Here is a 26194-nt window from a genome sequence, read left to right as displayed (position 1 = left end):
GTCATACATTCTGTGTTGTCAACAATTCCCGAAATCGAGGATTTAAAGCTGGAATAAAGAGAATTTTTGGTGAAAGACGTTATTGCCCTTCTTCCTTTGGGATTTGGGAAAAGCTTAATATACCAGTTAGCCCCATTAGTGGCACATTACATACGTCATGACCAAATAGCAGCGATTGGTTAAATTAAAAAAAGTACCCACCTACCATCGAGCAACAAATTCTAACAGTGCGAGGTCAGACGGTTTCCACAAAGTGAAATCTGCTGATGAACCATGCTACCTTTTACCTTTTGTTCAATAAAAAAATCATTTCCAGGATTAAAATAAAAATATTAAAATATCCAAATAATTCTTATGAAGGTGTATTGAGTTTGTAAAGTCCTAGTCCTGACTGGGCCTTTCTGTGCAGAGTTTGCATGTTTCTCCTTGTGTTTGTGTGGGTTTAGTCCTGGTACTTTGGTTTACCCCTTCAGCCCAAAACATGCATCATGCATCAGGTACAATCCTCCAACTATGGTAGACCTAACCAACTAGTTCAAGATCTGGAGACGGGTGCCTGGGCATGGCAATGCGGTGTCTTCTATTTCTGACAAATTGCTCCAGTGGCATTGAAAGATGAGTCAAATGTAGCTGGCAAATTTCCCTAGAGGGAGAATAAAATGTACCTTAACAAATTCTAGTCCTGGTTCATTCATGATCTGATCCAGTTTTAGTTTGGGGTTTCGTTCTAGTTCATTCCCAGATTTTTTGTGGTGTGTGTACAAGTGTGAACACAGATACCCCTCTTAGAGCTGTCTGCTTCATGGTTAAAGGGTTGATCATGATTCAAATGCCTAAGCTCACTATGTACCTTCATTATTCCAGGTGGTACAAAGAACAGTGCAATACCTTGTTCGTAATAATGGCCAAGACGAGCAGAAGGTGGGGTTGTTGTGGGAGTTAATCTTATTGTATACAAGAGTGGCAGCCAAGTAGCCATGGTTCACTTATGCAATCTAAGAACTTTTGTTCATTTTAACCACATCCGCCTCTGTGCGATCACTTTTTATAAACTGATTTCTGATCCTTTAAACCAAAACCACAGTTTAATTGCACAAGTGGCGAGTGGGCTCAATGTAATGCCCACACAACTTTGATTAATGTTATAAGGCTATTCAGCAGTTTACTTATTAGTTTTGCTTGTATGGACTGGTCTTTCATATTTGCACTTTTCTAAGCAGCCTCCAGGACCAAAAACTCTATAGTAAAGAACATAAAGTCTCTAGCATGTTGTTGGTTAAAATTGCCTTGCTCTGTCCCACTGTCTGAACATAGTCATTATTATACCGTTTTAATCCCTTATCAGTCCCTCATAATCTCAAGTGACATTTTTCCTGCAGCCTCCAGGACATGTTTTAATTATGTTGTTTATCTTTAGGAATTAATGAATGATAAAACCGCACTTTGTAAAACAACAACATCAATTAAACTTAAAAGGTCCAAGTTTATTAATATGGTTTGTTGAGGTATGTGGAAACCGTTTACTATTATTTATTATGATGATACTGGTGGCTACGCGTCCCAGACAGGTATGTTTGGTTTTTAAGTTCCCAGAGAGAGATCACCCACCATGGAGATGTCGTGAATTTCCTGAATGTGCCAAGGTATTAAACATGTCCAACATGCATTTATTCAGTAATGGGTGATTTTATTTTTAAAATGTGTTAAAAAGATATATGCTTTCTATGAGCTATGTCATGTCTAAACAGATCTGAGATGGTGACAGTAAAGTGTAGCCTCCTAGAACCTGGTGTCCACATATGTGAAGATATATGTCCAACACATTTTAGGTTGTTCAGGCATTTAATAAATCTTTATTCAATTGTGACTGTATTAGGTTCCATCAAAATGATTAAAAATGAATTGTTTTGCACTCATTGGGTCCTAATCAGCCCAAATAACAAAGAGAAAACAATAAAGCATGCTATACAAGAGTGTGGGTCTTAGGAGCTTAAAGCCAAACTGTGGAACATTCCAGGCAAAGTATGAAATCTCCACAGAGGCAAACAGGTTGCAGACACTCCATTTGAAAAGTTACATAACTGTTTACTTTTTACCTTTTGTTCAGTAGAGACTGGCAATTCCAGGGCTGAAATCACCCAAATGATTCTAGTGAAGGTGTATGGAGTTTAAAAACAAAATTAAGCACTTCCTTTATTTCCACATGACATCACAAGGTGGAGTGTTTTCTGTTTGAGAGAAGAACTAAGCGTAAATATGCAGGGTTTGTGTGTATGTATGAATGAAACAAAACACATCTCCATGTATGTTTTTGATGAGGAAACAACATTATAACATAGATCAGAAAATAGCATAATATAGGCCCTTTAACCCATGCACTGCTATTTTTTTCACTTATTTTAGTATTGAATTTGATGACTACTCTTTACTTCTCTTTAATTGAGTAAAACAATGCCATGCTGCAGTAAGTATGCATAACCTTGAGTACAATTATTAGTACTTGCATCTTGTTGCTGACAGTTTAAGCACAACCCCACACTGCTGTTTAATGTGAAAGTGAAAATGGTGCACACATATTTGTTATTGACATGCATACTGAGTGTCCATTTAGGCTCCATTGCACAACATCTTGACCCTGTCTTGAAAAACATTAGAGAGGGTCTTGTTAGCAGTGACGCGGACCTGCTAGCTCATGCCAGGGGATCATAACAAAATAAATCTTCTTCAGTGGGCCTATGTTGTTTCAGTTTTTAAACGTGTAGCTGCTTTGGGACAGGCGCTCTATCAAAATAAGAGCCACTGTTCAAATAAACTCAACGCACAAGTTCAGACCTGGAGATTTTTGACATTTACGGGCCACGACTATTCTCAGGAAGATTAATGCTTTTTTAAAGAAATGGGATATTGAATAAATATTAAACAAATGTTGTAAAGACGTCTCTGAATGTGAATTAGATTGTTTTGAAATTGATAAAAAGGCTGTGAAGTGTCAGAATACTGGGTGATGAGTGCATGTTTTGAAATCAGACAATACAGTTGAATGGTTGACTGCCATTGAAGCTTAAGCCAAGGAAATATTCACTGTAGGAATAAGTTGCGTTAGCCTGTTGTCAACACACGGCAGGAACTGATACTCTCAATAGAGACAATTTTAGACATGTCATCATAACCCAGAAGTGGGAGTATAGCAAAATCCAGTATTGTTACTTCAAAGGTGCATTATGTAACTTTTGCCTGTCTCTATGGTGATGGTATCGCTTTGCCTTGAACTTACCTACCTTGCATTTCTTAAATTACATGTGTTTTATTGATGCACATCTGACCTGAAACTTCTCCTGTTGAAGTAACCCGCTTGTTGCCATGGAGATAAATAAGTTAGTACTGTGGAACAAGCAAAAGCAAGCAAAGCGATAACATCTCTACGTGGACCCTGCACCAGAAAACCTGCACCTTTAAAAGCAAAAAGTAGAGTAAAAGATGTTTAAGATGCTATTTTGCTGGTTCAATAGCAGCTGACCAGTGCATACTTTAGTTGTTGTATCTTGGCAAGGCACTTCACCAATATTCCCAATCTATAAATGTACTCCTGTTTGTGAGTGAGTGTGACGACCCACAGATGCAGACTTGGTTCACCACAAGGCAGCTGTGGCTAAAGAAGTTACTTATACCAGTGTAGAGTATGTGGAGTGAATTAATGCTTAAAGAAGTTAAATATTTTAGAGTAATGCATTATTTTTGCGTACGATTTTATCTGACAAAACCTTCTTTTTCATTAACAGCAATGGTCAATGGAGACAAATCAGCACGCAGGAACAGTATTGTAAATTAGGTTGTAAATTAAACAATATTCTATAATAAAATTCAGTAGAAGGTAAAACTGCTATTATGCGTTCAATTTGCTCACAAAGTTACCAAACTCAATGTAACTGAGTAAATGTAACTCAATACAAGCCACCTCTGTAACCAGCAGAACAAACATTAAGTATTTAGACATGTGAAAAGAGGAGTGTGTGAAGTCATGCATGGGATACAGTGAAAAGACGCATGTACATGTCAACCTACACAGATGGGATGGGCAGAGGCGGGGGGTACGAGCGAGCCCCTCCTGCTCTGGGACGGGGGAAGTATGTTTGGATAAGAATAGAAACTGGAATAGCACCTTTTTTACAGCACATCTGTTTGGCCTGAGTGTAGTGTGTCCCTTGCAGGCGTACACTTGACACATCACATCCCCCAGGGCGCAGAATATACAAGCGGGGAGGACGCTCAACAGGGTTTCCTCGGCACGCAAACCCCCGACCAGTATAAAGCCTTCATGGCTCCACTACACAAGCTGATGTTAAGACTGTGTGGTACTTGGATTGGAGGAAAGTTTGAAATTATGTATTGAATTCTAGCCTTTCAGTGGAATTGCAGTTTGACAGATGACTATTTTATATGCTTAAAAAGAAATAATTACAGTTATTTCAGTTAGTTTAATCACACCCCATACTTGAGTAGAAATATTTTTAAATTAAAGGGCACTGTTACTGAGGGCTATAATACTCTTTTATAATCTAAGTTATAATGTTGTTTCCTCATCAAAAACATACCTGGAGTTATGTATTGTTTCATTCACACATGTTTAACACACACCCTGCAGGCTGAGTTCTTGAAAACACTCTGTTCCACCTTGTTATGTCATGTGGTAGTGGTACAGGAAGTGCCCCACTGTGTTTTTTAAACGTTATACACCTTCATTAGAATCATTTGGATCATTTCAACCCTGGGAGTGTCCATCTCGTTCTGAAGGGTCAAAGATAGCTGTAGATAGCTTTAAAAACTGCTATTTCATGACATCACAAGGTGGAACAGACCATTTTGTACTTTGGAGCTGTAGACCGACTAATAATAAAAGGTTACTCAATGTGAATGTGTGAATGAAACCAAACACAATACCAGGTATGTTTTTGAGGAGGTCATAACATTCTTACTTGGCTTAAAGCTCACAATTTTGTATAATATTTTCTCTAACAGTGGACTTTTAAGTCAATTGTATTATATTGCATTGTACAATTGTATGTACAATTGTATTTCTGTCATGTACCAGCCCTACACTGCCAACACCTTGTATAATACTACCTACAATAGAAGCATAGCCAGACTGGACTGGACTAAACTAGGCAAATGTCAATACACTAGTAAATGGTCAATACTATCCTCAACCATACAATCCCAAGGTCTTGAGGGCTCATGTCTCTGTGTCCTATACTGATGGTAAATAAACTCCTCCAGCTTCATCCCTCTTCTTCTAACTCTTGGGCTACTACAGTTTATTCTACAGCACACACTGACAAATACAAAAAACAGAACTGCGTTCATGTCATTTATTATTTCATCACATTAAAGCCCCTTTTCATGGTTTGGCCTTATCTTTATTGTCTTACAAATATTAAGTTATCCACAAAAATAAAAATAACTTAGATATTAACCATATTAAAACATACAAATACATACAATACATTACTTTACAATTAGGACATGAAATGCATATAGCTGGTATTTCCCAGAGATCTCTTGGTTACAATTCTGGATGTGCAAAAACAACTTTAACACCAGAAACATTATTATTTTATCTTGCGCTTTCCACACAAGACATTTGAAATAAATTACAGTTTGATAGAAAGCCTCTCACTCTCACACACACAATGAATAAGATTAAATGTACAATGGCAGAAAAGATAATATTTAAAATGTACAACTGGATGATGTGTGTATACTACAAATAGTGATGCACAAATACAGACAGTTTTAAAGATGCACTATGTAACTTTTCTGAAGGAAGGTCTGCTATCTGCTTGTATCCATGGAGATGTAATCGCTTTGCTTGGAATGCTACAGTATTGATTAACATTATATAGCACAAAATTCACTCTTATGAGCTGTAATCCATGTTATAATGTTCATACCTCCTCAAAAACATAAACAAGTCTGTCTACATCTTCAAAGGTCAAAATGGTCTGTTACACTTTGTGATGTCATGTACTGGCAGTTTTCAAATGACTAGAGCTGAGTAGAGATGAGCAAGTCCAGGGTTGAAATCATCCAAATGATTCTAGTGAATGTGTAGGAGATTTAAAACCACATGGAGCACTTCCTGTATTATCACATGACATCACAAGGTGAAACTGAGTATTTTCTGTTTGAGAGATGAACTCTCTAGGTTTGTGTAAATGAAACTAAACACAACTCCAGGTATGTTTTTGTTGAGAAAACAATATTAGAAGATAAATCAGAAACAGAGCAATATGGGCCCTTTTAACTCTTTCTTACATTTATTCATTGCTCAAAAATACCCTGAACAACAGCAATCACATCTCCATGGAAACAAGCAGTTGGCGTCATTCCATCAGAAAGGTTACACAGTGCACTAAGTTTTTAGTGTGAAAAATGAAAGCCAGTTCTTGTGCCAAGTCTACCGAGGCACTAATAATTACTCTATCAATATTTACATTGTTTATATTATACACTGGCTTAGATGACCAATCAGGTCATTACATAATTGCTTGTCCATTTGCAGTGTATTAAGTTATTGCATAGGCCTATTGATACTTTGCAGTGACATCACGCTGCGGGTGTTATCATAGACCGTATATATGAATAGACGTAGCTAACGCACTAGCCGTCGCGTTCCAAATAGAAAGTGTGTCAGGTGGCTCTTCTGGCTCCTTCTGACCCTGACTCCCATTGACTTCCATTGGGATCTTTTGGATCCTCTCTCTTTAACTGCTGCTGTGAGCCTCATCATTTTGGTCTTAAAATGTTCGTATTAACCCGCTCTACATGATCCTGAATTTTTCATTTCACTATTTTGTCCCTAAATCGAGATATGAACATAAATAATGGAGCAATCAGATGCCTTCATTTCCCGAGGTCGCTCCCACTACTAGCTAGCAGCTAGTGCATTTCGTTGCTAAGTAAGGCCCCTTCTCGCTTTCCGGTGAGAAGGGCGGGCACATTTAAGGCATAACCTCAATCATGAATGGGTCTTGTGGTTGCTATGATACTCGCGGTCGGATTTCCAAATATGGAGCCGGGCTCCAAATTCGCTCCTGTAACCGTTAGCACTGGGAGCTTCATTTGAGTGGAGCTGAACGCCATGGGTGACGTCACAATCGCTCAGTCCACTTCTTTTTTACAGTCTATGGGTGTCATACATGTATGTGTATTGTGGAATGTTTATCAGTTACCATGGAGACACAATACACACATTGCCACACACTGCCAAAACAGCTTTAAGATCATCTGAAATCTCAAGAAAAAAACAGAAAATGGATTTAAACAACACATTTCATTCATTTCGCTCATGGTCCAGTTAAGGAATCTGATTCTCAACCAAAAAGGTGAGAGTGACTGAAAAACTGTTTGCTAATTTTAGCTAACTGTAAGGTTAATTGAGAGGGACTTGTTTAACAGCACAAGTAAGATCACCAGTTGTAGTGCTAACTAAGCCAGTTCATTCTAGTCAAACTGTTTTAAAATAAAGATCAGGTTAAAGTCTAACAAGACTCAGATTGAGCAGTTCTTATAGTTAGCATCACACCCCCAAGGGAATGTTGATTACATCAGCTGCAAAATATCAATAGTGGTCCATTACTCCATTAAAAATGCTATGCTAACCTCAAATTCCATAAAGCAGCAACATGTAGTATCAGTCTTTATATTAGCTTACAATATAGTCACTCTTATTGCCATTTTGCATCAGGTATATGATGTAGTTTGATAAATACTTCCTTATAATGAGTTATAATGAGTTTGTTGAAAATGAGGGTGTATATTTACATTGACAATTATGCAACTTTAAAATTCCACTGTGTGTTTTCCCTTTGGCAGTAACTGTGATGAACATGAAAAACATGTTATGCATGTCTTTGGAAATGTGTTAAATGAATTTGGACCTTGTTTTGCAGCATATATTGAAAATTAGCAAGTCACCATTGCTTATATGATATACAGTTTATGCATCTATTGTTTGTTGTTTTTCTAACAGATCAGACCACATTTTGGTTGTTCTTCCACATAATAAAGTCCATGTCCAGTCTATGGTCTCACACTAGTCTGGGAGCGTATTCAATTCTCTAGTTCAACGTCCGCTCCCATTTCATGTGCAGTTTTTGTATCTGCTTTCAACCTCCTTCAAACCAGGAGTCCATTGCAGAAAGAGCTTGGGGCTTCTTGTTACAGTCCTCCAGCCCAGTCAAACTTAAACTGAAAATGTCTTTTATTTTTCATTTCAGTTCATCATTTACAGACACTGACCCATTCTGTTATTCGGCATTCTTCGCACACCACATAGCAACACCAGTGGAACTTGCAATTACATCTTTCACTCCTCGTTTGCTGGAGGATATTATGGCCCCTCCCACAACAGAGACTTTCGCAATTATCCATACCAGGACTGGTCTTGTTACAAATTCGACCCAGAGTCCCAGCTGAGTCTGAACTTAAGTCCCTATCGCAGAAATCGGGGCTCTTTTCAAAGTAGACTAATTCGTTGGAGTTTGGTCGCCGGCGATGGTGGTGGTGGTGATGCCGATGGTTATTGTGGTGATGGTTGTTATGGTGGAAGTCGTGGCTGTTTCCGTGGTGATTGTTGCCGTGGTGAGAGTGGTCCAGCTGACCCGTGTTCCGGTTGTGAGCCTTGATGAGCGTGGCGTAGTCGAAGCGTTGTTTTAAAATGGAGCCCACTACTCTGAATTCAGGGGTGACCTGCCAGCATGTTTTCAGCTGACAGCTACCGGAAGTCCCATGACACTTACACTTCCTCCTCATGTGGTTCATAACGACCTAAAAAAACAAAAAGGGACAAAAAGGTTAGAAAATGTGTTGTGTTTTATGATTTTATATAAATATAGCTAATGTGCATAAAATGAAAAATGACAATGATCTGTATTTTTTCCCCATTGTTTTGATAATGTTTTTTCTCGCCTTTCCTGTTTTGGATCAATTGTAGTATGTGATATGAAATTAAATAGTAAGAATCTGCAAAATTCCCAACCCTGTGGTCATGGGTCATGGAGTCTGCATTCAACTTCTGCTTTTACAATAAAGTTGCTCATTTTAAAGTATTTGTGGATGAAGTGTCTTGCTCAGTGACACATTATGTTTGAAATGATGACCCTCTGGTTAATGAGCATACACCAAACCCACTATACCACGGTTTTGTTGCTTTGTTTCATTCACACATACTTTGTTTCATTCAAACACACACACACACAATTCACAAACCCTGCATATTTAGACTGAGGTTTTCTCTCAAATGAAAAATGCTCTGTTCCACTTTGTGATGTAATGTAATACAGGAAGCGCCCCACTCCATACACCCTCACAAATATCATTTGAATGATTTCAGTCTTGGAATTGACAATCTTCACTGAACTAAAGGTAAAAGGTTTGCCTGATTCAACAGCCACTTTAATTTCATGGAAACCGTCTGACCTCGCAGCATTAGGATTCGTTGACTCGACGGTAGGCAGGCACATTTTTTATTTAACCAATCGCTGCTATTTGGTTGTGACATATATAATGCACCAAATTCGGTAGGAAGAAGGGCAATAACATCTTTACCCATGATAAATTTCACCAAACATTCTCTTTGTTCTGGCTTCAAATCCTCGATCTCAGGAATGTTTGTCAACACAGAATGTATGGCTTCGTCAACATCCATCTCGACCACTTTGTTTACTGTTGTGCTGTTCCAAAAAAGGGACCCAGACAGGCGCTTGAGTTTGACATCATGGCTTCACACCTCTTCGAATGCACTGATTGGCTGGTGCATGGTCTATAACTTCCCGGGTTCATGCAAACCGTCTAGTGTATGACCTGACCTAGTCACTGGAGAGAAATAAAACTGAACAGGGACACTAGGTGGCACCAGCCTGGCAAGTAAAAGGTAGCCGTTCTTGAAAACTACCTCTTCGTGACATCACAAGGTGCAACCAAGTGTTTTGACCTATAGAGATGTAGACAGACCAGTAATAAAGGATGACTTACACATGTGTGAATGAAACAAAACACAACTCCAGGTATGTTTTTGGTGAGGTAACAACATTGTAACGTGTCTTAAAGCTCACAAGAGTCAATTTTGTGCAAGTATTTTGAATACAAAACTCTTACTGGACTATGTAAAACAGTACATTAGAAAATACTTGATAATGCAGGTATTCAGTATTTTGTAACTAAATACAGGTTCAAAGTATTCTTCCTATCACTACTGGTATGCAACTCACCCACCCAGCAACCTTTTGAACCATTGTAGAGGGAAAAACTACGCAATGACATAAGAAAATTAAGTTTGACTGTTAGTTAGATTTATACTGTACACATTTAGAAAATCTGATTCTGTTTCTGATGTAATGCACATGGGGTCACTCCGTCACTTTTGTTTGCTTATAGGTTGCCACTTCACTGTTCCACTGTACAACCAAAGAATGAAGAAAGATTGGCCCCGCATTAAAACCTTGGTGGTCCTGGTCTGATGGTGAATATCAAATATCACTGATGGATGCAGGCACTACCCAAACATATACAGTAATGCTTTTTCAACTTTTTACACAACTTGTGCCTCCAATCATGGCAAAGATATACAAGTATTAGGAAATAGTTACTTGAAACCGTCATGCATAGATGAATAGATAGAAATTCGTTTTTGATTTTGTCCCACGTTTCGATAATAATCTTGAATCAACTAAAAAACACATACTTTGAAATCCCCTAATCCATGTTGTTTATTCTGTAACGCATCTATTTGTCTGCGTATGTAGGTGTGTAGGTATTTTTGCATACACATGTTTAGGAGTTATGACTACTTTTAAAATAGATAAGATGCAATTGGCAATAGGGACACAAGGCCACCCACTGCACTGACAGTCAAACTTTTGCTTTTACTTTTTTTTTTTTTCTTTAATTAAAGGTGTACTATGCAACTTTTCTACTTGTTTCCATGAAGATGTAATTGCTTTTCCTGGAATATAAACACAGCAAGTACTAAACCTACCAATCTCCATGGAGACAAGGCTAAGTTATTATGTTATTCAGTGTGTTTTAAATAAGAACACATGTAACTGTATTTGAAAATGAAATATTCTAGGCAAAGCAAGAAAATCTCTATGAAGACAAGCAGATGGTGAACCCCCAAACATAAAGTTTACATAATGCACCTTTAAAATTTGGTGTAATCTGAACAAAATGTATATCTTTTTCAAAATATATTTTCTTTCAATTTATTAACTCAGTTTTATGGAACACCTGGTTCTTTGACACAAATGAAAGAAAAATAATAATACTGTAATGTAATAACTGACTTCATTAATTCTCTAATAGAGGATCTTGGAATCACTGTCAATCATGTTTGCTCTAGTCTTTTAATAAGTCTGTTACAGGTTTAGGTTGGAGTTTATTACCGGATTGGTGGTGTCCAGTGATAACAAGAGTTTGAATTAACTTCAGTTTTATATTCATGAACATCTGTTTTTGATTTTGGGCTCTTTCAATGTTTTGTCTTCATTTTCTGGACCTAGCAGTGAGAACTCCAATTGTGAAACCTGTGGACATAAGTTCTAAGCATTCTGTTAAGTAAGTTTGCTAAATTACTCTTGACTGCTACACTTTACTGTCAGCCAGTAAGTTTTCCATCATCTTTACCATAAGATCTGGATCTAATATTTTTGTTTAATTAATTGCCTATGCATTGTATGTGAGTGCATGCCTTTAAATACATTCAATCTAGCTGTAAAGTTGACCCACTTTTGAACCTTTTGAGTTTGGAAACCACTACTACTGCTACTACTATTACTGTGACTACTTCTACTACAGCTACTTCCACCTCTACACCTACTTGACCTAATTTTGAGTCAAAAATCAACCATACATCTACAGTGTGTACCTACTATTACTAAACTACGTCAGTCCTTTGATATTCGATTTCTCACATGAATTGTAAAATTAAAGATTGCTGACAAAAATGTCCAAATATTGCATCATGACGATAGGAATGCTAAATATTTTCCCTTCTTTTGTGTGTAATGGGCAGAGCAAGTGAACACTAACTATGCATTAGGCACATAAACACTTTAAAGTGGTATACAGAGAGTGTTGAAAAGAAAGTTTCCAAACCTGAAATCAGTGGTTTACAGATCCTAGGGGCTGCGCTGCCATTGAGTAAACAACATTATAATATAGCCTTAACTTCACAGCGCAAACCTCTCCTTTAGTATTTTTTTTTTCATAGGGACCAAGGCAACCCCAGAATCACAACTGGCATTGCCCTAAACATACTGTGTAGTCTCTAATCTTCCAGCTCTACAGCCCACTTAAACCTTCAAGAGACAAACTGACCCGCGGACGGTAATTGCATCCACATTGCTACTGTTTAAATGCAACGCCAATAGTCAAGGCACTTCAAAGCCCATAGGAAAATAATGGGAAGGTGAAAGAGGTGTTTTCATGGGGCCAAATTGCATAAAGAAATAAACACATGCATAGTTGAAGCAGATTAGGATCCACAGATTAGAAATGTTGGTTATAATGTTTATGGACACTCTCCCCTAAAATGTAGCGTCTGGAGAGGTTGTTGACAGCGTCGATTATACAGTGATCGATGTGTAAAGTGGTGTCCTAGAGTGAGAGTAGTTCTACGCCTTTCCCAAGCCTTATTCTGTAGAGTTATAGATACTGTAGTTCTACTTTTTTATGTACACAGGTAAGAGAAACTGCAAAATCATATAGGCATTTTTTCTATGTGTGAAGCAATTAAACTTTTTGCTTGTTGTATAATGCACTTAAGTTTTAGAGCTATTCTTTAAACTTTAAACTTGTTTTGTGGTTACTATTTATTTACACCTTTTATTTTACACTAAAGTATCACCTGTTTGTCCGTGAGGAAATGTTATTCCATAGTCAATGTTTCACAGTATGACATCTGACTTATCTATCTCTACTGAGACAAGCAGGTAACACTAGCAGGCCAAGTTGCAGATCATTTCTGTTTTGACTTATTAACTCCAATTTTATGGATAACCTGGTTACTCGACAGAAATTAAATAAAAAAAAAAAAAAGATTGAAATGTAATAAATATACTGATTTAATTATTTTCTGAAATGGAGGATCTTGGAATCAGTGTCATGTTTGTTCTGGTCTTTTAGTACCGGTAATTCTGTTGTAGATTTAGGTTGGAGACTGGTGATGTCCAGTGATAACAAGAGTTTGACTTCACTTTTATATTCATAAATATTTGTTCTTGATTTTGGACATTTTCATTGTTATTGCACAGGCAATGTTCCACAGTATGTCATGTGACATATCTATCTCCAAGGAGACAAACAGGTGACACTACCAGACTAAGTTGCAGATCAGATGTGAAAAGTTTTGAGCAATAATATATCTGTGGGAAAATAATTTCAAAGTAGACACATTCAATGCCATACATCCAGAAAAATCGATAACATATCTATGAGACAATAAGGTGGCGAACTATCAACCAGAAAATGAACCCTTTAATCCTTTTGAAGTTACATGTCCTCTGTTGATATCTTGATGTGAATTCAAACCTGCATTCTTTGGACTTTCAGGTTAAAAAGAGGTAACAAAGCTAAACAAATAAACTTTAACATAAACATATATGTCCAGAACAAACGTACTGGCATTAGGGGAGTTTGACAAGCCCGCACGCCCCAGTCATTAGAAGCTAATAGGAAATGGGGAAGCTGTCTGTTCTTGTGTTAGAAGTTTTCCTTTCAAATGTCAGTGATCCTTAAACCAACAAAGGCAAAAATGTATGGTTCAGCTTGTCCCTCTGCACAGCACATGTAGGCTCAGACAGAATGCACATATTTTAGCTGTGTATCTGACACACTGAAGGATTCTATCTGCTTTATTTATGTTTTGATTTGGTTGTATGTGATTTCAATGCACATAAATCACTTTAAATCACATTGTGTACAAATAAACTTTGACCAAATTCAGTATTCAAATTTCAAACTATAATTTTTTGATAGACTTTTAGATCACTGATGAAAATAGACGACTTAAATCACATAAAAGCTTGTGATCCTTGTTATTAATATGACCTGTATCTCCATGACGATGACTACAACAACTACACAAACTTTTCCTCCATGTTTAACATTATCTGCTATGAATAGAAGTAAAACATGCTGATGCAGTGATTTTTTTGTTTGTTTTTCCATGTATGTTTCTGTAGAGCATCCTAAAAGTGAAGCCAGGGGCACTTGAACATCTGAGCGGTGGAGGGTGGGCCGTGCTAATTGTGAGTTTGGAGCAAGGAGAGGAAAGACAGTGACAGGAGGAGGAGTGGATCGGGGGATTATCTTTTGGCTTGTCGCTCAGTTTTGGTGCAGAGGTTTGCGTGTGAGCTACAGCGTGTGTGGGTGTTTGCTAACAAATCATTTGTCGATCTCCAGGGGCTGTATCTGTTAGTCATATCCTGCTGCTATTGGCTATTAGCTTTGTATAGTCATTCTGTCAGCACTAATAATAGAAATTGTTAAGACTTGTACAAAATAGAAATTTGCATGTTTTTTCGAGTGCAAAGAAATTCCAAATAGCAAGAACGCTTTATTTTGCATTTCTTTGTTTAGTAATTCTTCTACCCTAATCTCAATTAAAACCCTAAAAAGATTTAGAAAGTTACAAAGCATAGGACAGAAATGAAACTTTAAAAAAAAAAAAAAAAACTTTCCCATTTTCCCACCATAAAAATATTATTTTACCAGAAAGGTTAAGGTCAAGTTTACCGGTCAACCTATGTTGCTATTCTCTGCTATAGATGGGCCAGCACTGAAAGGACAAGATTGGACAAGGACAATATGTGGATTTAAGCAGACATGCCAGTTGAGAGTTCACCAATCAGCTACAAATGTCAGATCTGAAAGCACTTCTTCAGCACTTTTGACAAAATTTGCTATACATCTTTGGTGTCAATCATCTGGCCTCAAATTCAAAATCATCCAACTAGAGTTTTTGACACAATGCCGATGTGGTCTGAACATAACAACAGACTGCAGCCAGCACAACCTGATCCCAAATAAGCAGTAGAAAATGGACACCTCACAAACTTCTTTCATATAATTCCTGCAGATTTTGTTCTTCACACAGCACAACACGTAACTAATAAAGTATGTAGTAACTAAAAGAGAACTAAAATCATATGATAGTGGGTTACCAAATCTGTGCGACATAATAATTATTCTTTAATTGGCGATACAACCATGTGATCATGTAGACCAATCAGAGACTGTTTTATTGTGAATCAGTGCTATTACTTATTTACTCAAAAATGCAATCTTGCTCTGTCCTTTCCACTGTAGATCAACCTGTGACGTGCTCTGGGTGAGTGACAGGCAGATATAATCAATCACAGAGAAGTGTAAACTCTCAGAAGAAGTAGGTAATATCAACATGGCCAACCATGCTATTGAGATAGAAAAATACAACATACTAATGACAAACACTTTAGGTTTAAGTTGGCCACTGCTGCTCCATAATTACTGTACAGATACACAGACACACATCTGGCTGGTTTTAATGGGTTTTAATGGGGCTGGAGAATGAGACAGAGGCGTCTGTAAAGCGCTCCAGACTGAGATCAAATGGGACATGTTGGTGGCACATTACTGCGGGCTACATTATATATACACTAAACCAGGGCACACATGTTGGGTTTCCATGTGTCTTGAGGACTGAGTTGCATAAATTTCTTGGAGAGTGATCCTAACCTTACAGACGATGTACTATGCTTTTTTTTCTACTTGTTAGCAAACTACTACATAACTACACATTTTACATGACCATTACAAAATAGTTTAGTAATATAAATGGGACCATTGACTTCATTGTTTGATTGATAAACTCCACCTCTTTAAAGCAGGAGCAGTAGTACATTTTATATTTACATGTTTTTACTGTTGAAAAATTGCTACAGAGCAATTTTTTTTTACTTTATGCAACCCAAAGTTTTTATAAAACGTTAGTGGGAGGTCAAAGGGGGTAGGTGAAAACAGAAATTTTCTATGCACTCAAGTCTGAAATGAATGAATGAATGCATCAAAATACAACTCCGAGTAAACAAACTGAACCATAGTTACCATTACTGCCAAACCTTAACCTATTTTAACTCATATCTTTAGAGACAAGTCCCCATACACTAAGTCTGTGCAAAAATATTACTGCCCACAATGTCATACGTAACTGTACAGTATACAGGCAGCGAGGGAATGCGTTTGGCCTGGTTACTGCTCATTTAAATGGGTCAGAGTGCATTAGTTAAAGAACAGTGACATGGGAGAAGTTGTGTGTTAAAATATGGATTGTACTTTATGGTATGTGGGCAGTGTCAGCGGAGGCTAAGTGAAGACAAGTTAACTGTCAGAGGCCTCTTCTGTGATGTAAGTTTAACAACACAAGATGGAGTTATGCAAAACCGTCACGCAAGGAAGTTAGTCTATTATGTATTAGTGCTTTGATTTAAGTTTCAAGTAGAGAGTTGGAAGCACCTTTTATTAACATTTGTTTTGTTTAATCTACTGTTTAAAAGTATTTTCCTTACTTTTCTTTGTTGGTGAATAATTGCAGAAGCAGAGGGATATGTGGGTGAAGTGCCTTGCTCAAAGACACAACAATCAAATCTCCAAACATTGTGTTACATTTGGTATTCTATCACATGTGCCCACAGTGTAATCCTAAATATTTGTCAGAATAAACAACTACCAAAAGAATTAGAGTTCACCATTTTAGTGAAGAAAATTATTAATTAATTAATTATTCTATCTACATCTCCAAAGCTCAGAATGCTCTGGTCCACTTTGTGATGTCATGCTACTTTTACCTGTAGTTTAGTAGAGATTGACAATTTCAGGTCTGAACTTATCCAAATGATACTAGTGAAGGTGTATGGTACAAAAATGTCCTTTATTATCACATCACATCACAAGGTGGAAGAGAGTGTTTTCTGTTTGAGAGAATAATATCCTAAATATGCAGGGTTCGAGTGTTACACATGTGTGAATGAAACAAAACACAACCTCAGGTACATTTTTGATGAGAAAACAATATTATAACATAGATCAAAAATAGCATAATATGGACACTTTAAGTCTTATTAAAAGCATTATTATTGAATCTGAATTTGAACTTGTATCAGTTACAAAAGACCTTCACAATAAGAGCCTTCTATGTTACAATAACAAGTCAGGGTTAAGCCTGGCCTGATGCCTCCCTCGCCTCCTAATCCTGCCTTCGGGCCTCATATTTTCAAGAGTATTAGGATTTGCAGCTACAAGAAATGCTCAAATATTTCTATCTCCTTTGATGCACGAGATAAGGTCAAACTATCAAACAGTGTAGAAAGAGCCAGAGACATAACACATGACAGTTGAAGCGTACTTATCAAAGACTGAGCTCAATCTGATAATACAATATGGTGTTTTTCAATGGGAAACTGTTCAATGGCTTTAAATGGTTGTGGTTGAAGTCTTTTAATATGTTATTTACCATATTTTTAAAAGGAACAGTTTGACCATAGAATAACCCTAACACTGTGTACTCATTACACATATTTACTGGTTAATGACTGCATGTTCAAACCTGTGATAGTGATTTTAACCTGTTCACTACTGTTATTTTACAACCTTTTCTCTACCTTCTAAAGCAACTTGCACAACTATTGTCTACCATTGGTACAACTACTGATGCTGCTACTTGAGCTGTTTTTACTACTACTACTACTACTACTACTACTACTACTACTACTACTACTACTACAAGTGCTACTATGGCTGCTTTGGTAATTTATCAACAATAACAAACAATTCCCTTTCACATTGCTTTAGCTACTGCTACTTCTACTTCTACTGCTACTTCTACTTCTACTTCTACTGCTACTTCTACTTCTACTTCTATGCTACTCCATGCCATCATTTAGCTATAATTACCTTTACTTGCCTTCTACTACTATTTGTGATGCTACTCTTGATACTACTTCTACCACTGCTACTACATTACTGCTTTTGATGATTTACTTAGTTTTACAATTAGCTTCACTTGTCTACTACAACTTCTACGAGTACTGCCTACTTATTTACCTAAAATGACCTTCATAATCACTACTACTACTACATGACTACTTTGATTTACTTTTATTTACCTAGACAATAACCTTTGACATTACTAATTACCCGTATTATCACTTGTCTACTACTATTACTACTATATCAGTACTACTACTATCACTGGTTGAATGGTCAGATCCACTCACCCACATGTTGGTGTTGCGATTCCAGATCCCACAGATGAATACCGTTGTTGTGTCCTTGGGCAAAACACTTAAAGCTCCTTCTCTGCATACACTGAGGTATGAGTGTGTGTCTGTGTGTGTGTGTGCGTGTGTGTGTGTGTGCTTGGGTGAGTGGACCCTTGATGTAAAGCATTTTGGGTGCTGTGAAGGTGGAAAAGTGCTATACACAAATTAGACCATTTACCATTTACTGCTATTACTACCACTACTATAACTTTGATTTTTTACCAACAATTAGCTGCCTCATTACTTCTACTATAACTACATAAGCACTGTTAACTTAACCCCATCCTTGTTGGCGTGTTGTGCAGATGAATCCTGTGGTTGTGAGTAGCTGTTGCAGATAGAGCGTAAATTAGCCGTAGCGGTGCGTGTGACTGCATGCTCCCGTCTGCGCACGCTGCCAAAGAAAGTGTTACTAAACTCTTTCACCTCCTCCGTGTTTCACTGACCAAATATTCACATCCAGCTGACTCACTCGACTCAGAGCTCTACTCATCACTGTACTCATAACTGTACTCAAGGACAAGGTGCAGTGGATTTTAACTTTGGACTATTTTGGAGTGAAATTCCTTTGGTATGACAAAGCATTACAAGTGCATAATAAATCACTTATCACTTATCTTATCACTGTATTACTACAATACTACTACTGCAATTACTATTACAGCATCTACTGTTACTACTAGTACAATCTGGGTCACAAAATACTGAATAAGAAATGCTAAGCCACTTATTTTCTGAAAGGTTGAATAAAAGGTGTACTGTGCATTCTCTGTTACCATTGCTTTGCCTGAAAAGGTTTACAGTAGAACATTCAATGTAACTATCATTGTGAATACAAGCAGATGACACCAACGGGTCAAGTTACAGGTCTATGGAGAGGAGACCCAGCTCACAGAAAGCCTGAATTAACATACATAAGTTTAATGACATACTATGGAACATTCAAGGCAAAGCAATATCATATCCATAGTAACAAGCAGGTGGCAGACCCCCCCCCACTAGAAAAGTTACACTGTGCACATTTAACCTCAGAAAAACAGAAAAAAAAGAAGGCATTTCTGTGTGGAAACTGGGCCCTGAGCCTTCATTGGAAAACCACTGTTCTACATTTGATAACAAGGTAAGGTTAAGCCAGGCCTGCCGCCTCCGTAACCCCCTAATCCTGCCCCAGGGGTCAAATATCTTCAAACATGTTGCGATGTGAGTGAGTGATCTGCATTCAAGTCATCTTCAGTGATATAAGTGATAAGTGCAAAAGAAAATACAATTCATTTCCTGATCAAATGTTTTAAGGTTTACTGGCATAGAGATACAGACAACTACAATTAACTTTCAGAGCATACTTTATTTAAAAAATACTCTAAGATATTAGGCCTGCAGCTTTTACCAGTGAACCGCCAGCAAGGCAGGATCCATTTCTCACATTATATCTCATTCTGTGTCCAGACACAAACTAGAAGTAAGGAACTCTTACATTGTGGTAAATGAGGATAAACACATGAAACCATTATTGTCATGTTGTACTTCAAAATATATTTTTAAAGAGTGGGTATTTTACTTCTAATTTTTACTTCTAATGAGCTATTAATACATACATACATGTTTAGATAAATTTCACTTCCGTTACTGATGATCTGAGTCACCCCTCACTTTCCTCTCCAGAGGAGAGCACTATTATATTACAATTGGCATGTATTTCGCTAATGAAACTACTTCACACCCGGTTTGTGAAGTTGTAGTGTATTGTCTTGTAATCATGTTTCTGTATATTTATGGAAAATTACTGTGCAGGACCATGGGTGACATAGGCCTGTGGGCTGAACTTGGATTATACTGCTAACCATAAGGGGGATTCGAATAGAGCCTGGGAGAGATCACTAGATTACTCAAAAATGTTTGGATGGCATCTAAAACCTCTTCAGACATGATTTTAATGAGGGAACAACATCATAGCATACAAACCTTATTCCAGGTTCTGAAACATATCATGTCTGACAGGTATGGATTCATATAGTGCCTTACAAGACACTCAAAGCTTTACAAAGATTTTTCATTCACTCAATATTTGGTGGTGTGATAAGCCTCTTGTGTAGCCACAGCTGCCCTGGGGTAGACTGATGGAAGTGAGAATGCCAATCTGTGCCATTGGGCACACTGACCACCACATTTATACAAGGCAAGATGTGTGAGGTGTAACAAAAATGCACGTTCAGTAATGAGTTCAAATTTCAGTACTCAGTAGTCACAGTGGGCAGTAGATTATAAAATTACCCGTCAATCCCTGTGTCATCACTAGTAATACAGGTAGGGAAAATCCTAATCTGAGGCCTATGAAGCTGGACTAACTGGTAAACATGGGCCGGGTGCGTTTGCTGTGTTCATCAGTTCAAAGAAAATCTACTAAAGGAGGTTTAAAGCCAAAGCAATTACAGAGCACACAAACAAATCCTACTGCAGCACATTAAGCCCAGACATCACTTAAAACAAATCAAACGCACGCTTCAAAGGCCCTGCTAAACGCACACATGGATACACACAATATGGCTGCACACTTGTAGCTTTCTAATAATTAAGAACTGTTCAAAGTGCAAGCACAATCCTGCCAAAACAGAGACACTAACATTTCTGAATAAGCAGTACAAATAAGAAAAAATTCTGATTGGCCAATATGTTTTTGTTTTTATTTTTTTATGGCATATGCCGATTGTTTAATACCATGCCCGTGCCCTTGGGCAAGACATTATCCTTGCCTACCAACCTGTGTCTGCTATGCATTAATGTATGAATGTGTGAGTGCATAAATGTGTGTGTATATAGTTTTACTAAAATCAAAACAATCCATTCAAATGTTTGCTTGAATGTGTGGCAGTTATAAACAATGCTCTAATTTTTGTAGCTCTGGTGGTCTTTTTCAAAAAGCTGCTTTTACTAAGATGAAGGGCATTTACGTATAGTAATTACATACATGTCATTTTTAAACTCTAGTCAAAGTATCAAAGTAATAGAATTTGTGATTTTGGGTTGGTTGTTAAAGGCATATTTTCTGCTCAAAGTCACGACTATAATAGTTATCATTACTTTATTTTAAGACACGCTTTTTCCCCTTTAAATGCTCTTATAAAACGTAATTGCAGACTGAACACTACCACCTGCAGACATTTGTTATAAAAAACAATGCCTGTTTGTCAAAGCTGTGACCTACATGTTAATGAGAAAGCAGTCCATTTCTACTGCCTGTGGTTGGTCATTTCAAATAACAGCTCTGAACTTCAGTACTTAAGCCTGGCGGACCACTGATGATGCAAAATGACCTAAAATGTTTCTATTTTCTGATCAAACGCTCCTCTTGTGGCTTTCGTGTGGCCTATGAGTCACTGCATTAGTCGTGAATGGGCAGTCCAAAGCAGCTAATCTCTGCCCGAAGGAGAAATTAGCCATAAAAGAGCCTGAGAATCTCCCTATCACTGGACACTATCAACCTACAGGGCGGCCTTATCGTGGCACATAATGGGTTAAATTGTGGTGGTTGTATGCGGTGGGTTTTTGAAGAGCAACTCCATGTAATTTAGGTGACACACGCAGACTTTTACTGCTGTGGATTCAATGAAGAAGTTTACAGTTTCACTTCACTGTTTTTGACTAAAGTTACATGGTGTGTATTCATAGAAACTTAATAAGGTTCTAATGCATATAAGCTTAAAGATTTCTGGTAAGGATTTACTTTTTGAATCAATACAAATGCATGGATTTTTGGTCTTAAGATGGAACAAAGAAAATAGGAAATTATTTGTCATCGTGAAAGGTAAAAGGTTATACAAAATTGACTCTTGTGAGCTTTAAGCCATGTTGTAATGTTATTACCTCATTGAAAACATACCCTACCCCCTATACACAAAATGCTCTGTTCTACCTTGCAGTGATACAGCTTTGAGAGACTACAGAGTTGAAATTATCCAAATGATTCTAGTGAACAAGGTGGAACAGTTTTGAGTGTTTTTCTGTTTGAGGGAAGAACTCAGCCAAAATATACAGGGTTTGTGTGTTAAACATGTGTGAACAAAACACAATTCCAGGTATGTTTATGATGAGAAACCAACAATATAACATAGATCAGAAAACAGCATAATGAGCCCTTTAATGTGTAACAGTGATTTCAGTTTTATACCCAATTGAACCAGTACATGTTTTATTTGGCAGCTTGCTTATATGTTTACACAATGAATCAGATGCCGAATACCATTTCTTTTGCACTTAGCCAAATATTCTGACAGGTGGTTGTCAAGTTTAACAACATTGTGCACAGTGGATCAAAGCTAAAAAAAATAACTACCAACCTATCAAGTTTCAAATGTCCCATCTAGTTAATGCCATTTAATAATTTAATATAATACTCTTATTTCAAACCAAACATGCACAAGATGTCTTTAAACTGTGTTGTTTACTGTGTAACTTTTTGAGTGAAGGGTCTGCCATCTGCATGCAGACATAACGGCTTTGAATGGATCCACAGTAAGACACAACTTATCAATTTCTATGGAGACAAGCAGTTAGAGTGAACAGGTGAGATCAGATCAATGGAGAGGCAAGCCACTAACAGTAAAAGCATAATTTAAATTTTTTAGTGATTTTGATTTCTTTTTGAGCAATAAAAATAACATGTTGAAATAAATGCAATGTAGATGGGGCAACAGTAGTCCAGTTGGGAGAGAGTTTATCCACTGATTCAAAGGTTGGTGGTTCAAATCCCGCTCTCAACATAAAACATCTTTGGTAGAGAGGTCAGATCCACCGACCCACAGGTTAGCGATGCGAGATGAATCCCACAGATGAACGCTGTCATTGTGTCCTTAGGCAGGACACTTCACCCACCCTGCTCTCAGTGTCTGTGTACACTGGTGTGAAGGTGCTTGTGAATGGGTGAGTGGTTCCTTGCTGTAGAGCGCTTACCTCTAATGTAGTACCGTACCATTTACCATAGATGGATGGATGTTTAATGTCATATTAGGTAACATTCTAGGAAAACGCAGCAAAGCAGATGACCCATAAAGTTACTGTACATCGTGCACCTTCGAAATTAAATGTGCCACAAATATAATTAATCTACTGACTGAAAACAACGTGAATATTTTTAAGGTCATTCCATCATCAGCAAGCAAACAACACGTTAGATAAAAAGCCCTCCAGGCAAATTCCAAGTGTGAATAATTTCATTTCAAACTCAGTGTTACATCTATTGCACAATGCTCTCGATGCAACAATTCAACTTTTATTTTTAGTCATTTTTTGGTGCACCAGCAAAACATATCATTGCAAAGGAGCTTGTAAAAATGATTTAAAGAGACATGTTTTTGCAGGAGAAATAGGTGAAAAGTGGATAAGTTACGGTTTCCTTCCTGACAAGTATGATCGTTACTCGAGGCGGTTCTAGTAAAATGCAGTATAATTACTACAGCGAGACACTTGCCAGTAACACACGGCAGCCCAATGCACTGTCACCACCTGCCTAATCAACAGGCAGGACCCAACACAGCTCTCCCAACTGGAAACCAACTATTTCTTTAGAGGCTCCCAAATTTTTTTTTGAAAAAAATTTGAAGAAAGATTTACTGTCAAAACCAACATGTCATAAGCAGCTAAACACGGTGTCAACTCCAATTTAATACAAACTACTGTATGCTTTGGCTTGGAAAAGTGAAAACAAACATCTCAGGAGCTAAAAATAATGAGAGACTTTGAGACATGAGGGCGTGTGGTGCAGCTTAACGGTGATTTAAAGGATAATTATTTTGCAGTAGATCTCTAATCAAAATTTAATCCAAAATATAATGTCAATATACTGTCTAATGAAACAAGGGCAAGCAACATTACACCAATATGTTTTTTGTATATAAATCAGGGGTCTCCAAACTGTAGCTAGGGAGCTCCCAGAAGCTCTCCACCCCCTTAGAAGTAGCTCACCAAGGGATTCCTGAATTCTATGTATTGTGGATAATAAGTAAAATTTTATTAATTACCATTGTAAAAATATAATTTTATGCAGAACTTGGTGCATCGATAAATGGGCAGTGGTTTATGTTTTATAGGCATCTAACTTGTCACCATCTAAGGCTCGCCGTGTCTCTTGTATTTACTCAGTTTCTTTGCGGCTGCTGAAATTGGTAGCTCTCTGGCATTTTTGTTTCGTAAAGGTAGCTCACTGGAGGAAAAAGGTTTGAGACCCCTGATATAAAGCATACAATTAATAATTTTACAGTAATTTAAAGACAGCATAAAAGGGATGCATCATTCAAGTATCAGACACATCTTTGTCCATTGGCACAATAGTTAGAAGTTCAAGTTCTACTATCGTTTTTCAAAGCCACTTCAAAGTGTCCTTGGGCGAGACGCTCAACTGTTTGCCAACACAAATGTGAAAAATATACATGCAAATAACTAAGCAATAGAGGCAGATTATAGTCACATTCATGTCTGTCTGCCCCAGGGCTGCTGTGACTACAAAACCGTGTGAATGGGAAAAGATAGAGTCATGAACTAGTGTTAAGAAACTTGAGAAACTTGAGCTGCAGTGCTCTATTATGTAAACTTTCTACAGGAGGGACTTGCTTGTCTCCATAGAAACAGGGTTGCTTTGCCAGAAATGCTCCACAGTATAGAATTGAATGTTTCTATCTCGGTGGAGACTAGAAGGTGACACAAACAGGCCTAGTTACAGTTCAGATCTCTGAATATGCAAGCCCACAGTGGCAATGTATGATTTTCAGGGTATTTTTGTCAATATTGTAAACACCTGTAACTGAATAGATGGGGGAAATTCCTGGCAAAGCAATAAAATCTTCATGGAGACAACTGCTAGCAGACCCCCCACGATAAAAGTTACATAGTGCATCTTTAAATATACTTTATTACAACTGACATCTTATTTTCTTGCCCCATTTATTTACGCTGTCCCATCAGTGGATCATTCCTGTAAACAGCTCTGCAGGACTGGAGCTGGAGCAGAGGGACAGAGGGAGGGAAGGAAGGGCGAATCTCTCTCGACTTCCCGCCCTGCCGTTTGAAGTCAAAAATCTTTAGCAGGATTTTAAACATCTGTTTTCAAACTGCCAGCAGCCACTAATTAGGCCTCAAAACAAGCCCGCCGCCGTGAGAACCCTGAGGTGGGCGTGAGGAGACATGCACGCCCCTCTCCCAAAACTTCTGCATTCTTCACCCCGATTTAAGAGCACCTCAGAGGGCGCTGTGAAGGGGGACAGGGGCGAAAGACCGAGGGGGAGAGGGGTGGAATAGGGGGTGAGAGAGGGGTTTTGGGGCAGGGGCTAAAAGGGTAGTAAAACAGGGTGTAAGAAAGTGTCGGAGTGGAGATAGAAAGACTGGACTGGAAGGGCTAGCAATTAAGATCAAGATTGAATAATTGTGTTTTGTAGAATTTCTTGTAATGTTATTTTTCATCTTTTAATGCTTGATGTTTTTCTAGTGCACAAATTTCCTTCCTAATTCTGATTTATGTGCTTAGGTCTTTATAATGGAGTCCATTCTCCATCGGTAAAAGCATGTGTTTGGAGCAGAGATCAGACTCTGGTGGAAGAAATTGGACTATTGTTTGCCTTAGAATCACAGCCATTTATGTTCAGGAAATTAAAACTGAGAGCCATTTTTAGACAAAAATGAGGATGATGAGACAGGAGGAAAGAGGCTGATGGGTGGTGTGTGTGTGTGTCTCACCCAAGGGGTCCCACCCCCCTTGGGTGAGAAGGAGTAGTGGGAGAGGAGCTTAGAGGGTGATGGACAGGGGTTAGAGCAGGCCCATGAGATCATATCAAATATGGCCCGTTGGCTAC

At 37.8% G+C, this 26194-nt stretch overlaps 1 protein-coding gene across 1 annotated transcript in view; it reads right to left on the bottom strand.

Annotated features, from left to right (window-relative positions):
• Positions 1-8280: 8280 nt before the first annotated feature.
• The window catches only part of wnt10a (wingless-type MMTV integration site family, member 10a), a 38394-nt gene continuing 20480 nt past the window's right edge, over positions 8281-26194 (bottom strand). The window contains exon 4 of the mRNA XM_020920297.2: positions 8281-8826. Coding sequence (XP_020775956.1) covers positions 8281-8826 — 546 coding nt within the window. The remainder of the gene's footprint in view (positions 8827-26194) is intronic.

Source organism: Boleophthalmus pectinirostris, unplaced genomic scaffold (assembly GCF_026225935.1).
Source record: "Boleophthalmus pectinirostris isolate CB_2022bp ecotype Guang Dong unplaced genomic scaffold, ASM2622593v1 HiC_scaffold_1, whole genome shotgun sequence".
Taxonomy (NCBI): domain Eukaryota; kingdom Metazoa; phylum Chordata; class Actinopteri; order Gobiiformes; family Gobiidae; genus Boleophthalmus; species Boleophthalmus pectinirostris.
The sequence above is the reverse complement of the archived record's forward strand: the minus strand, read 5'-3'. Positions and strand labels throughout refer to the sequence as shown.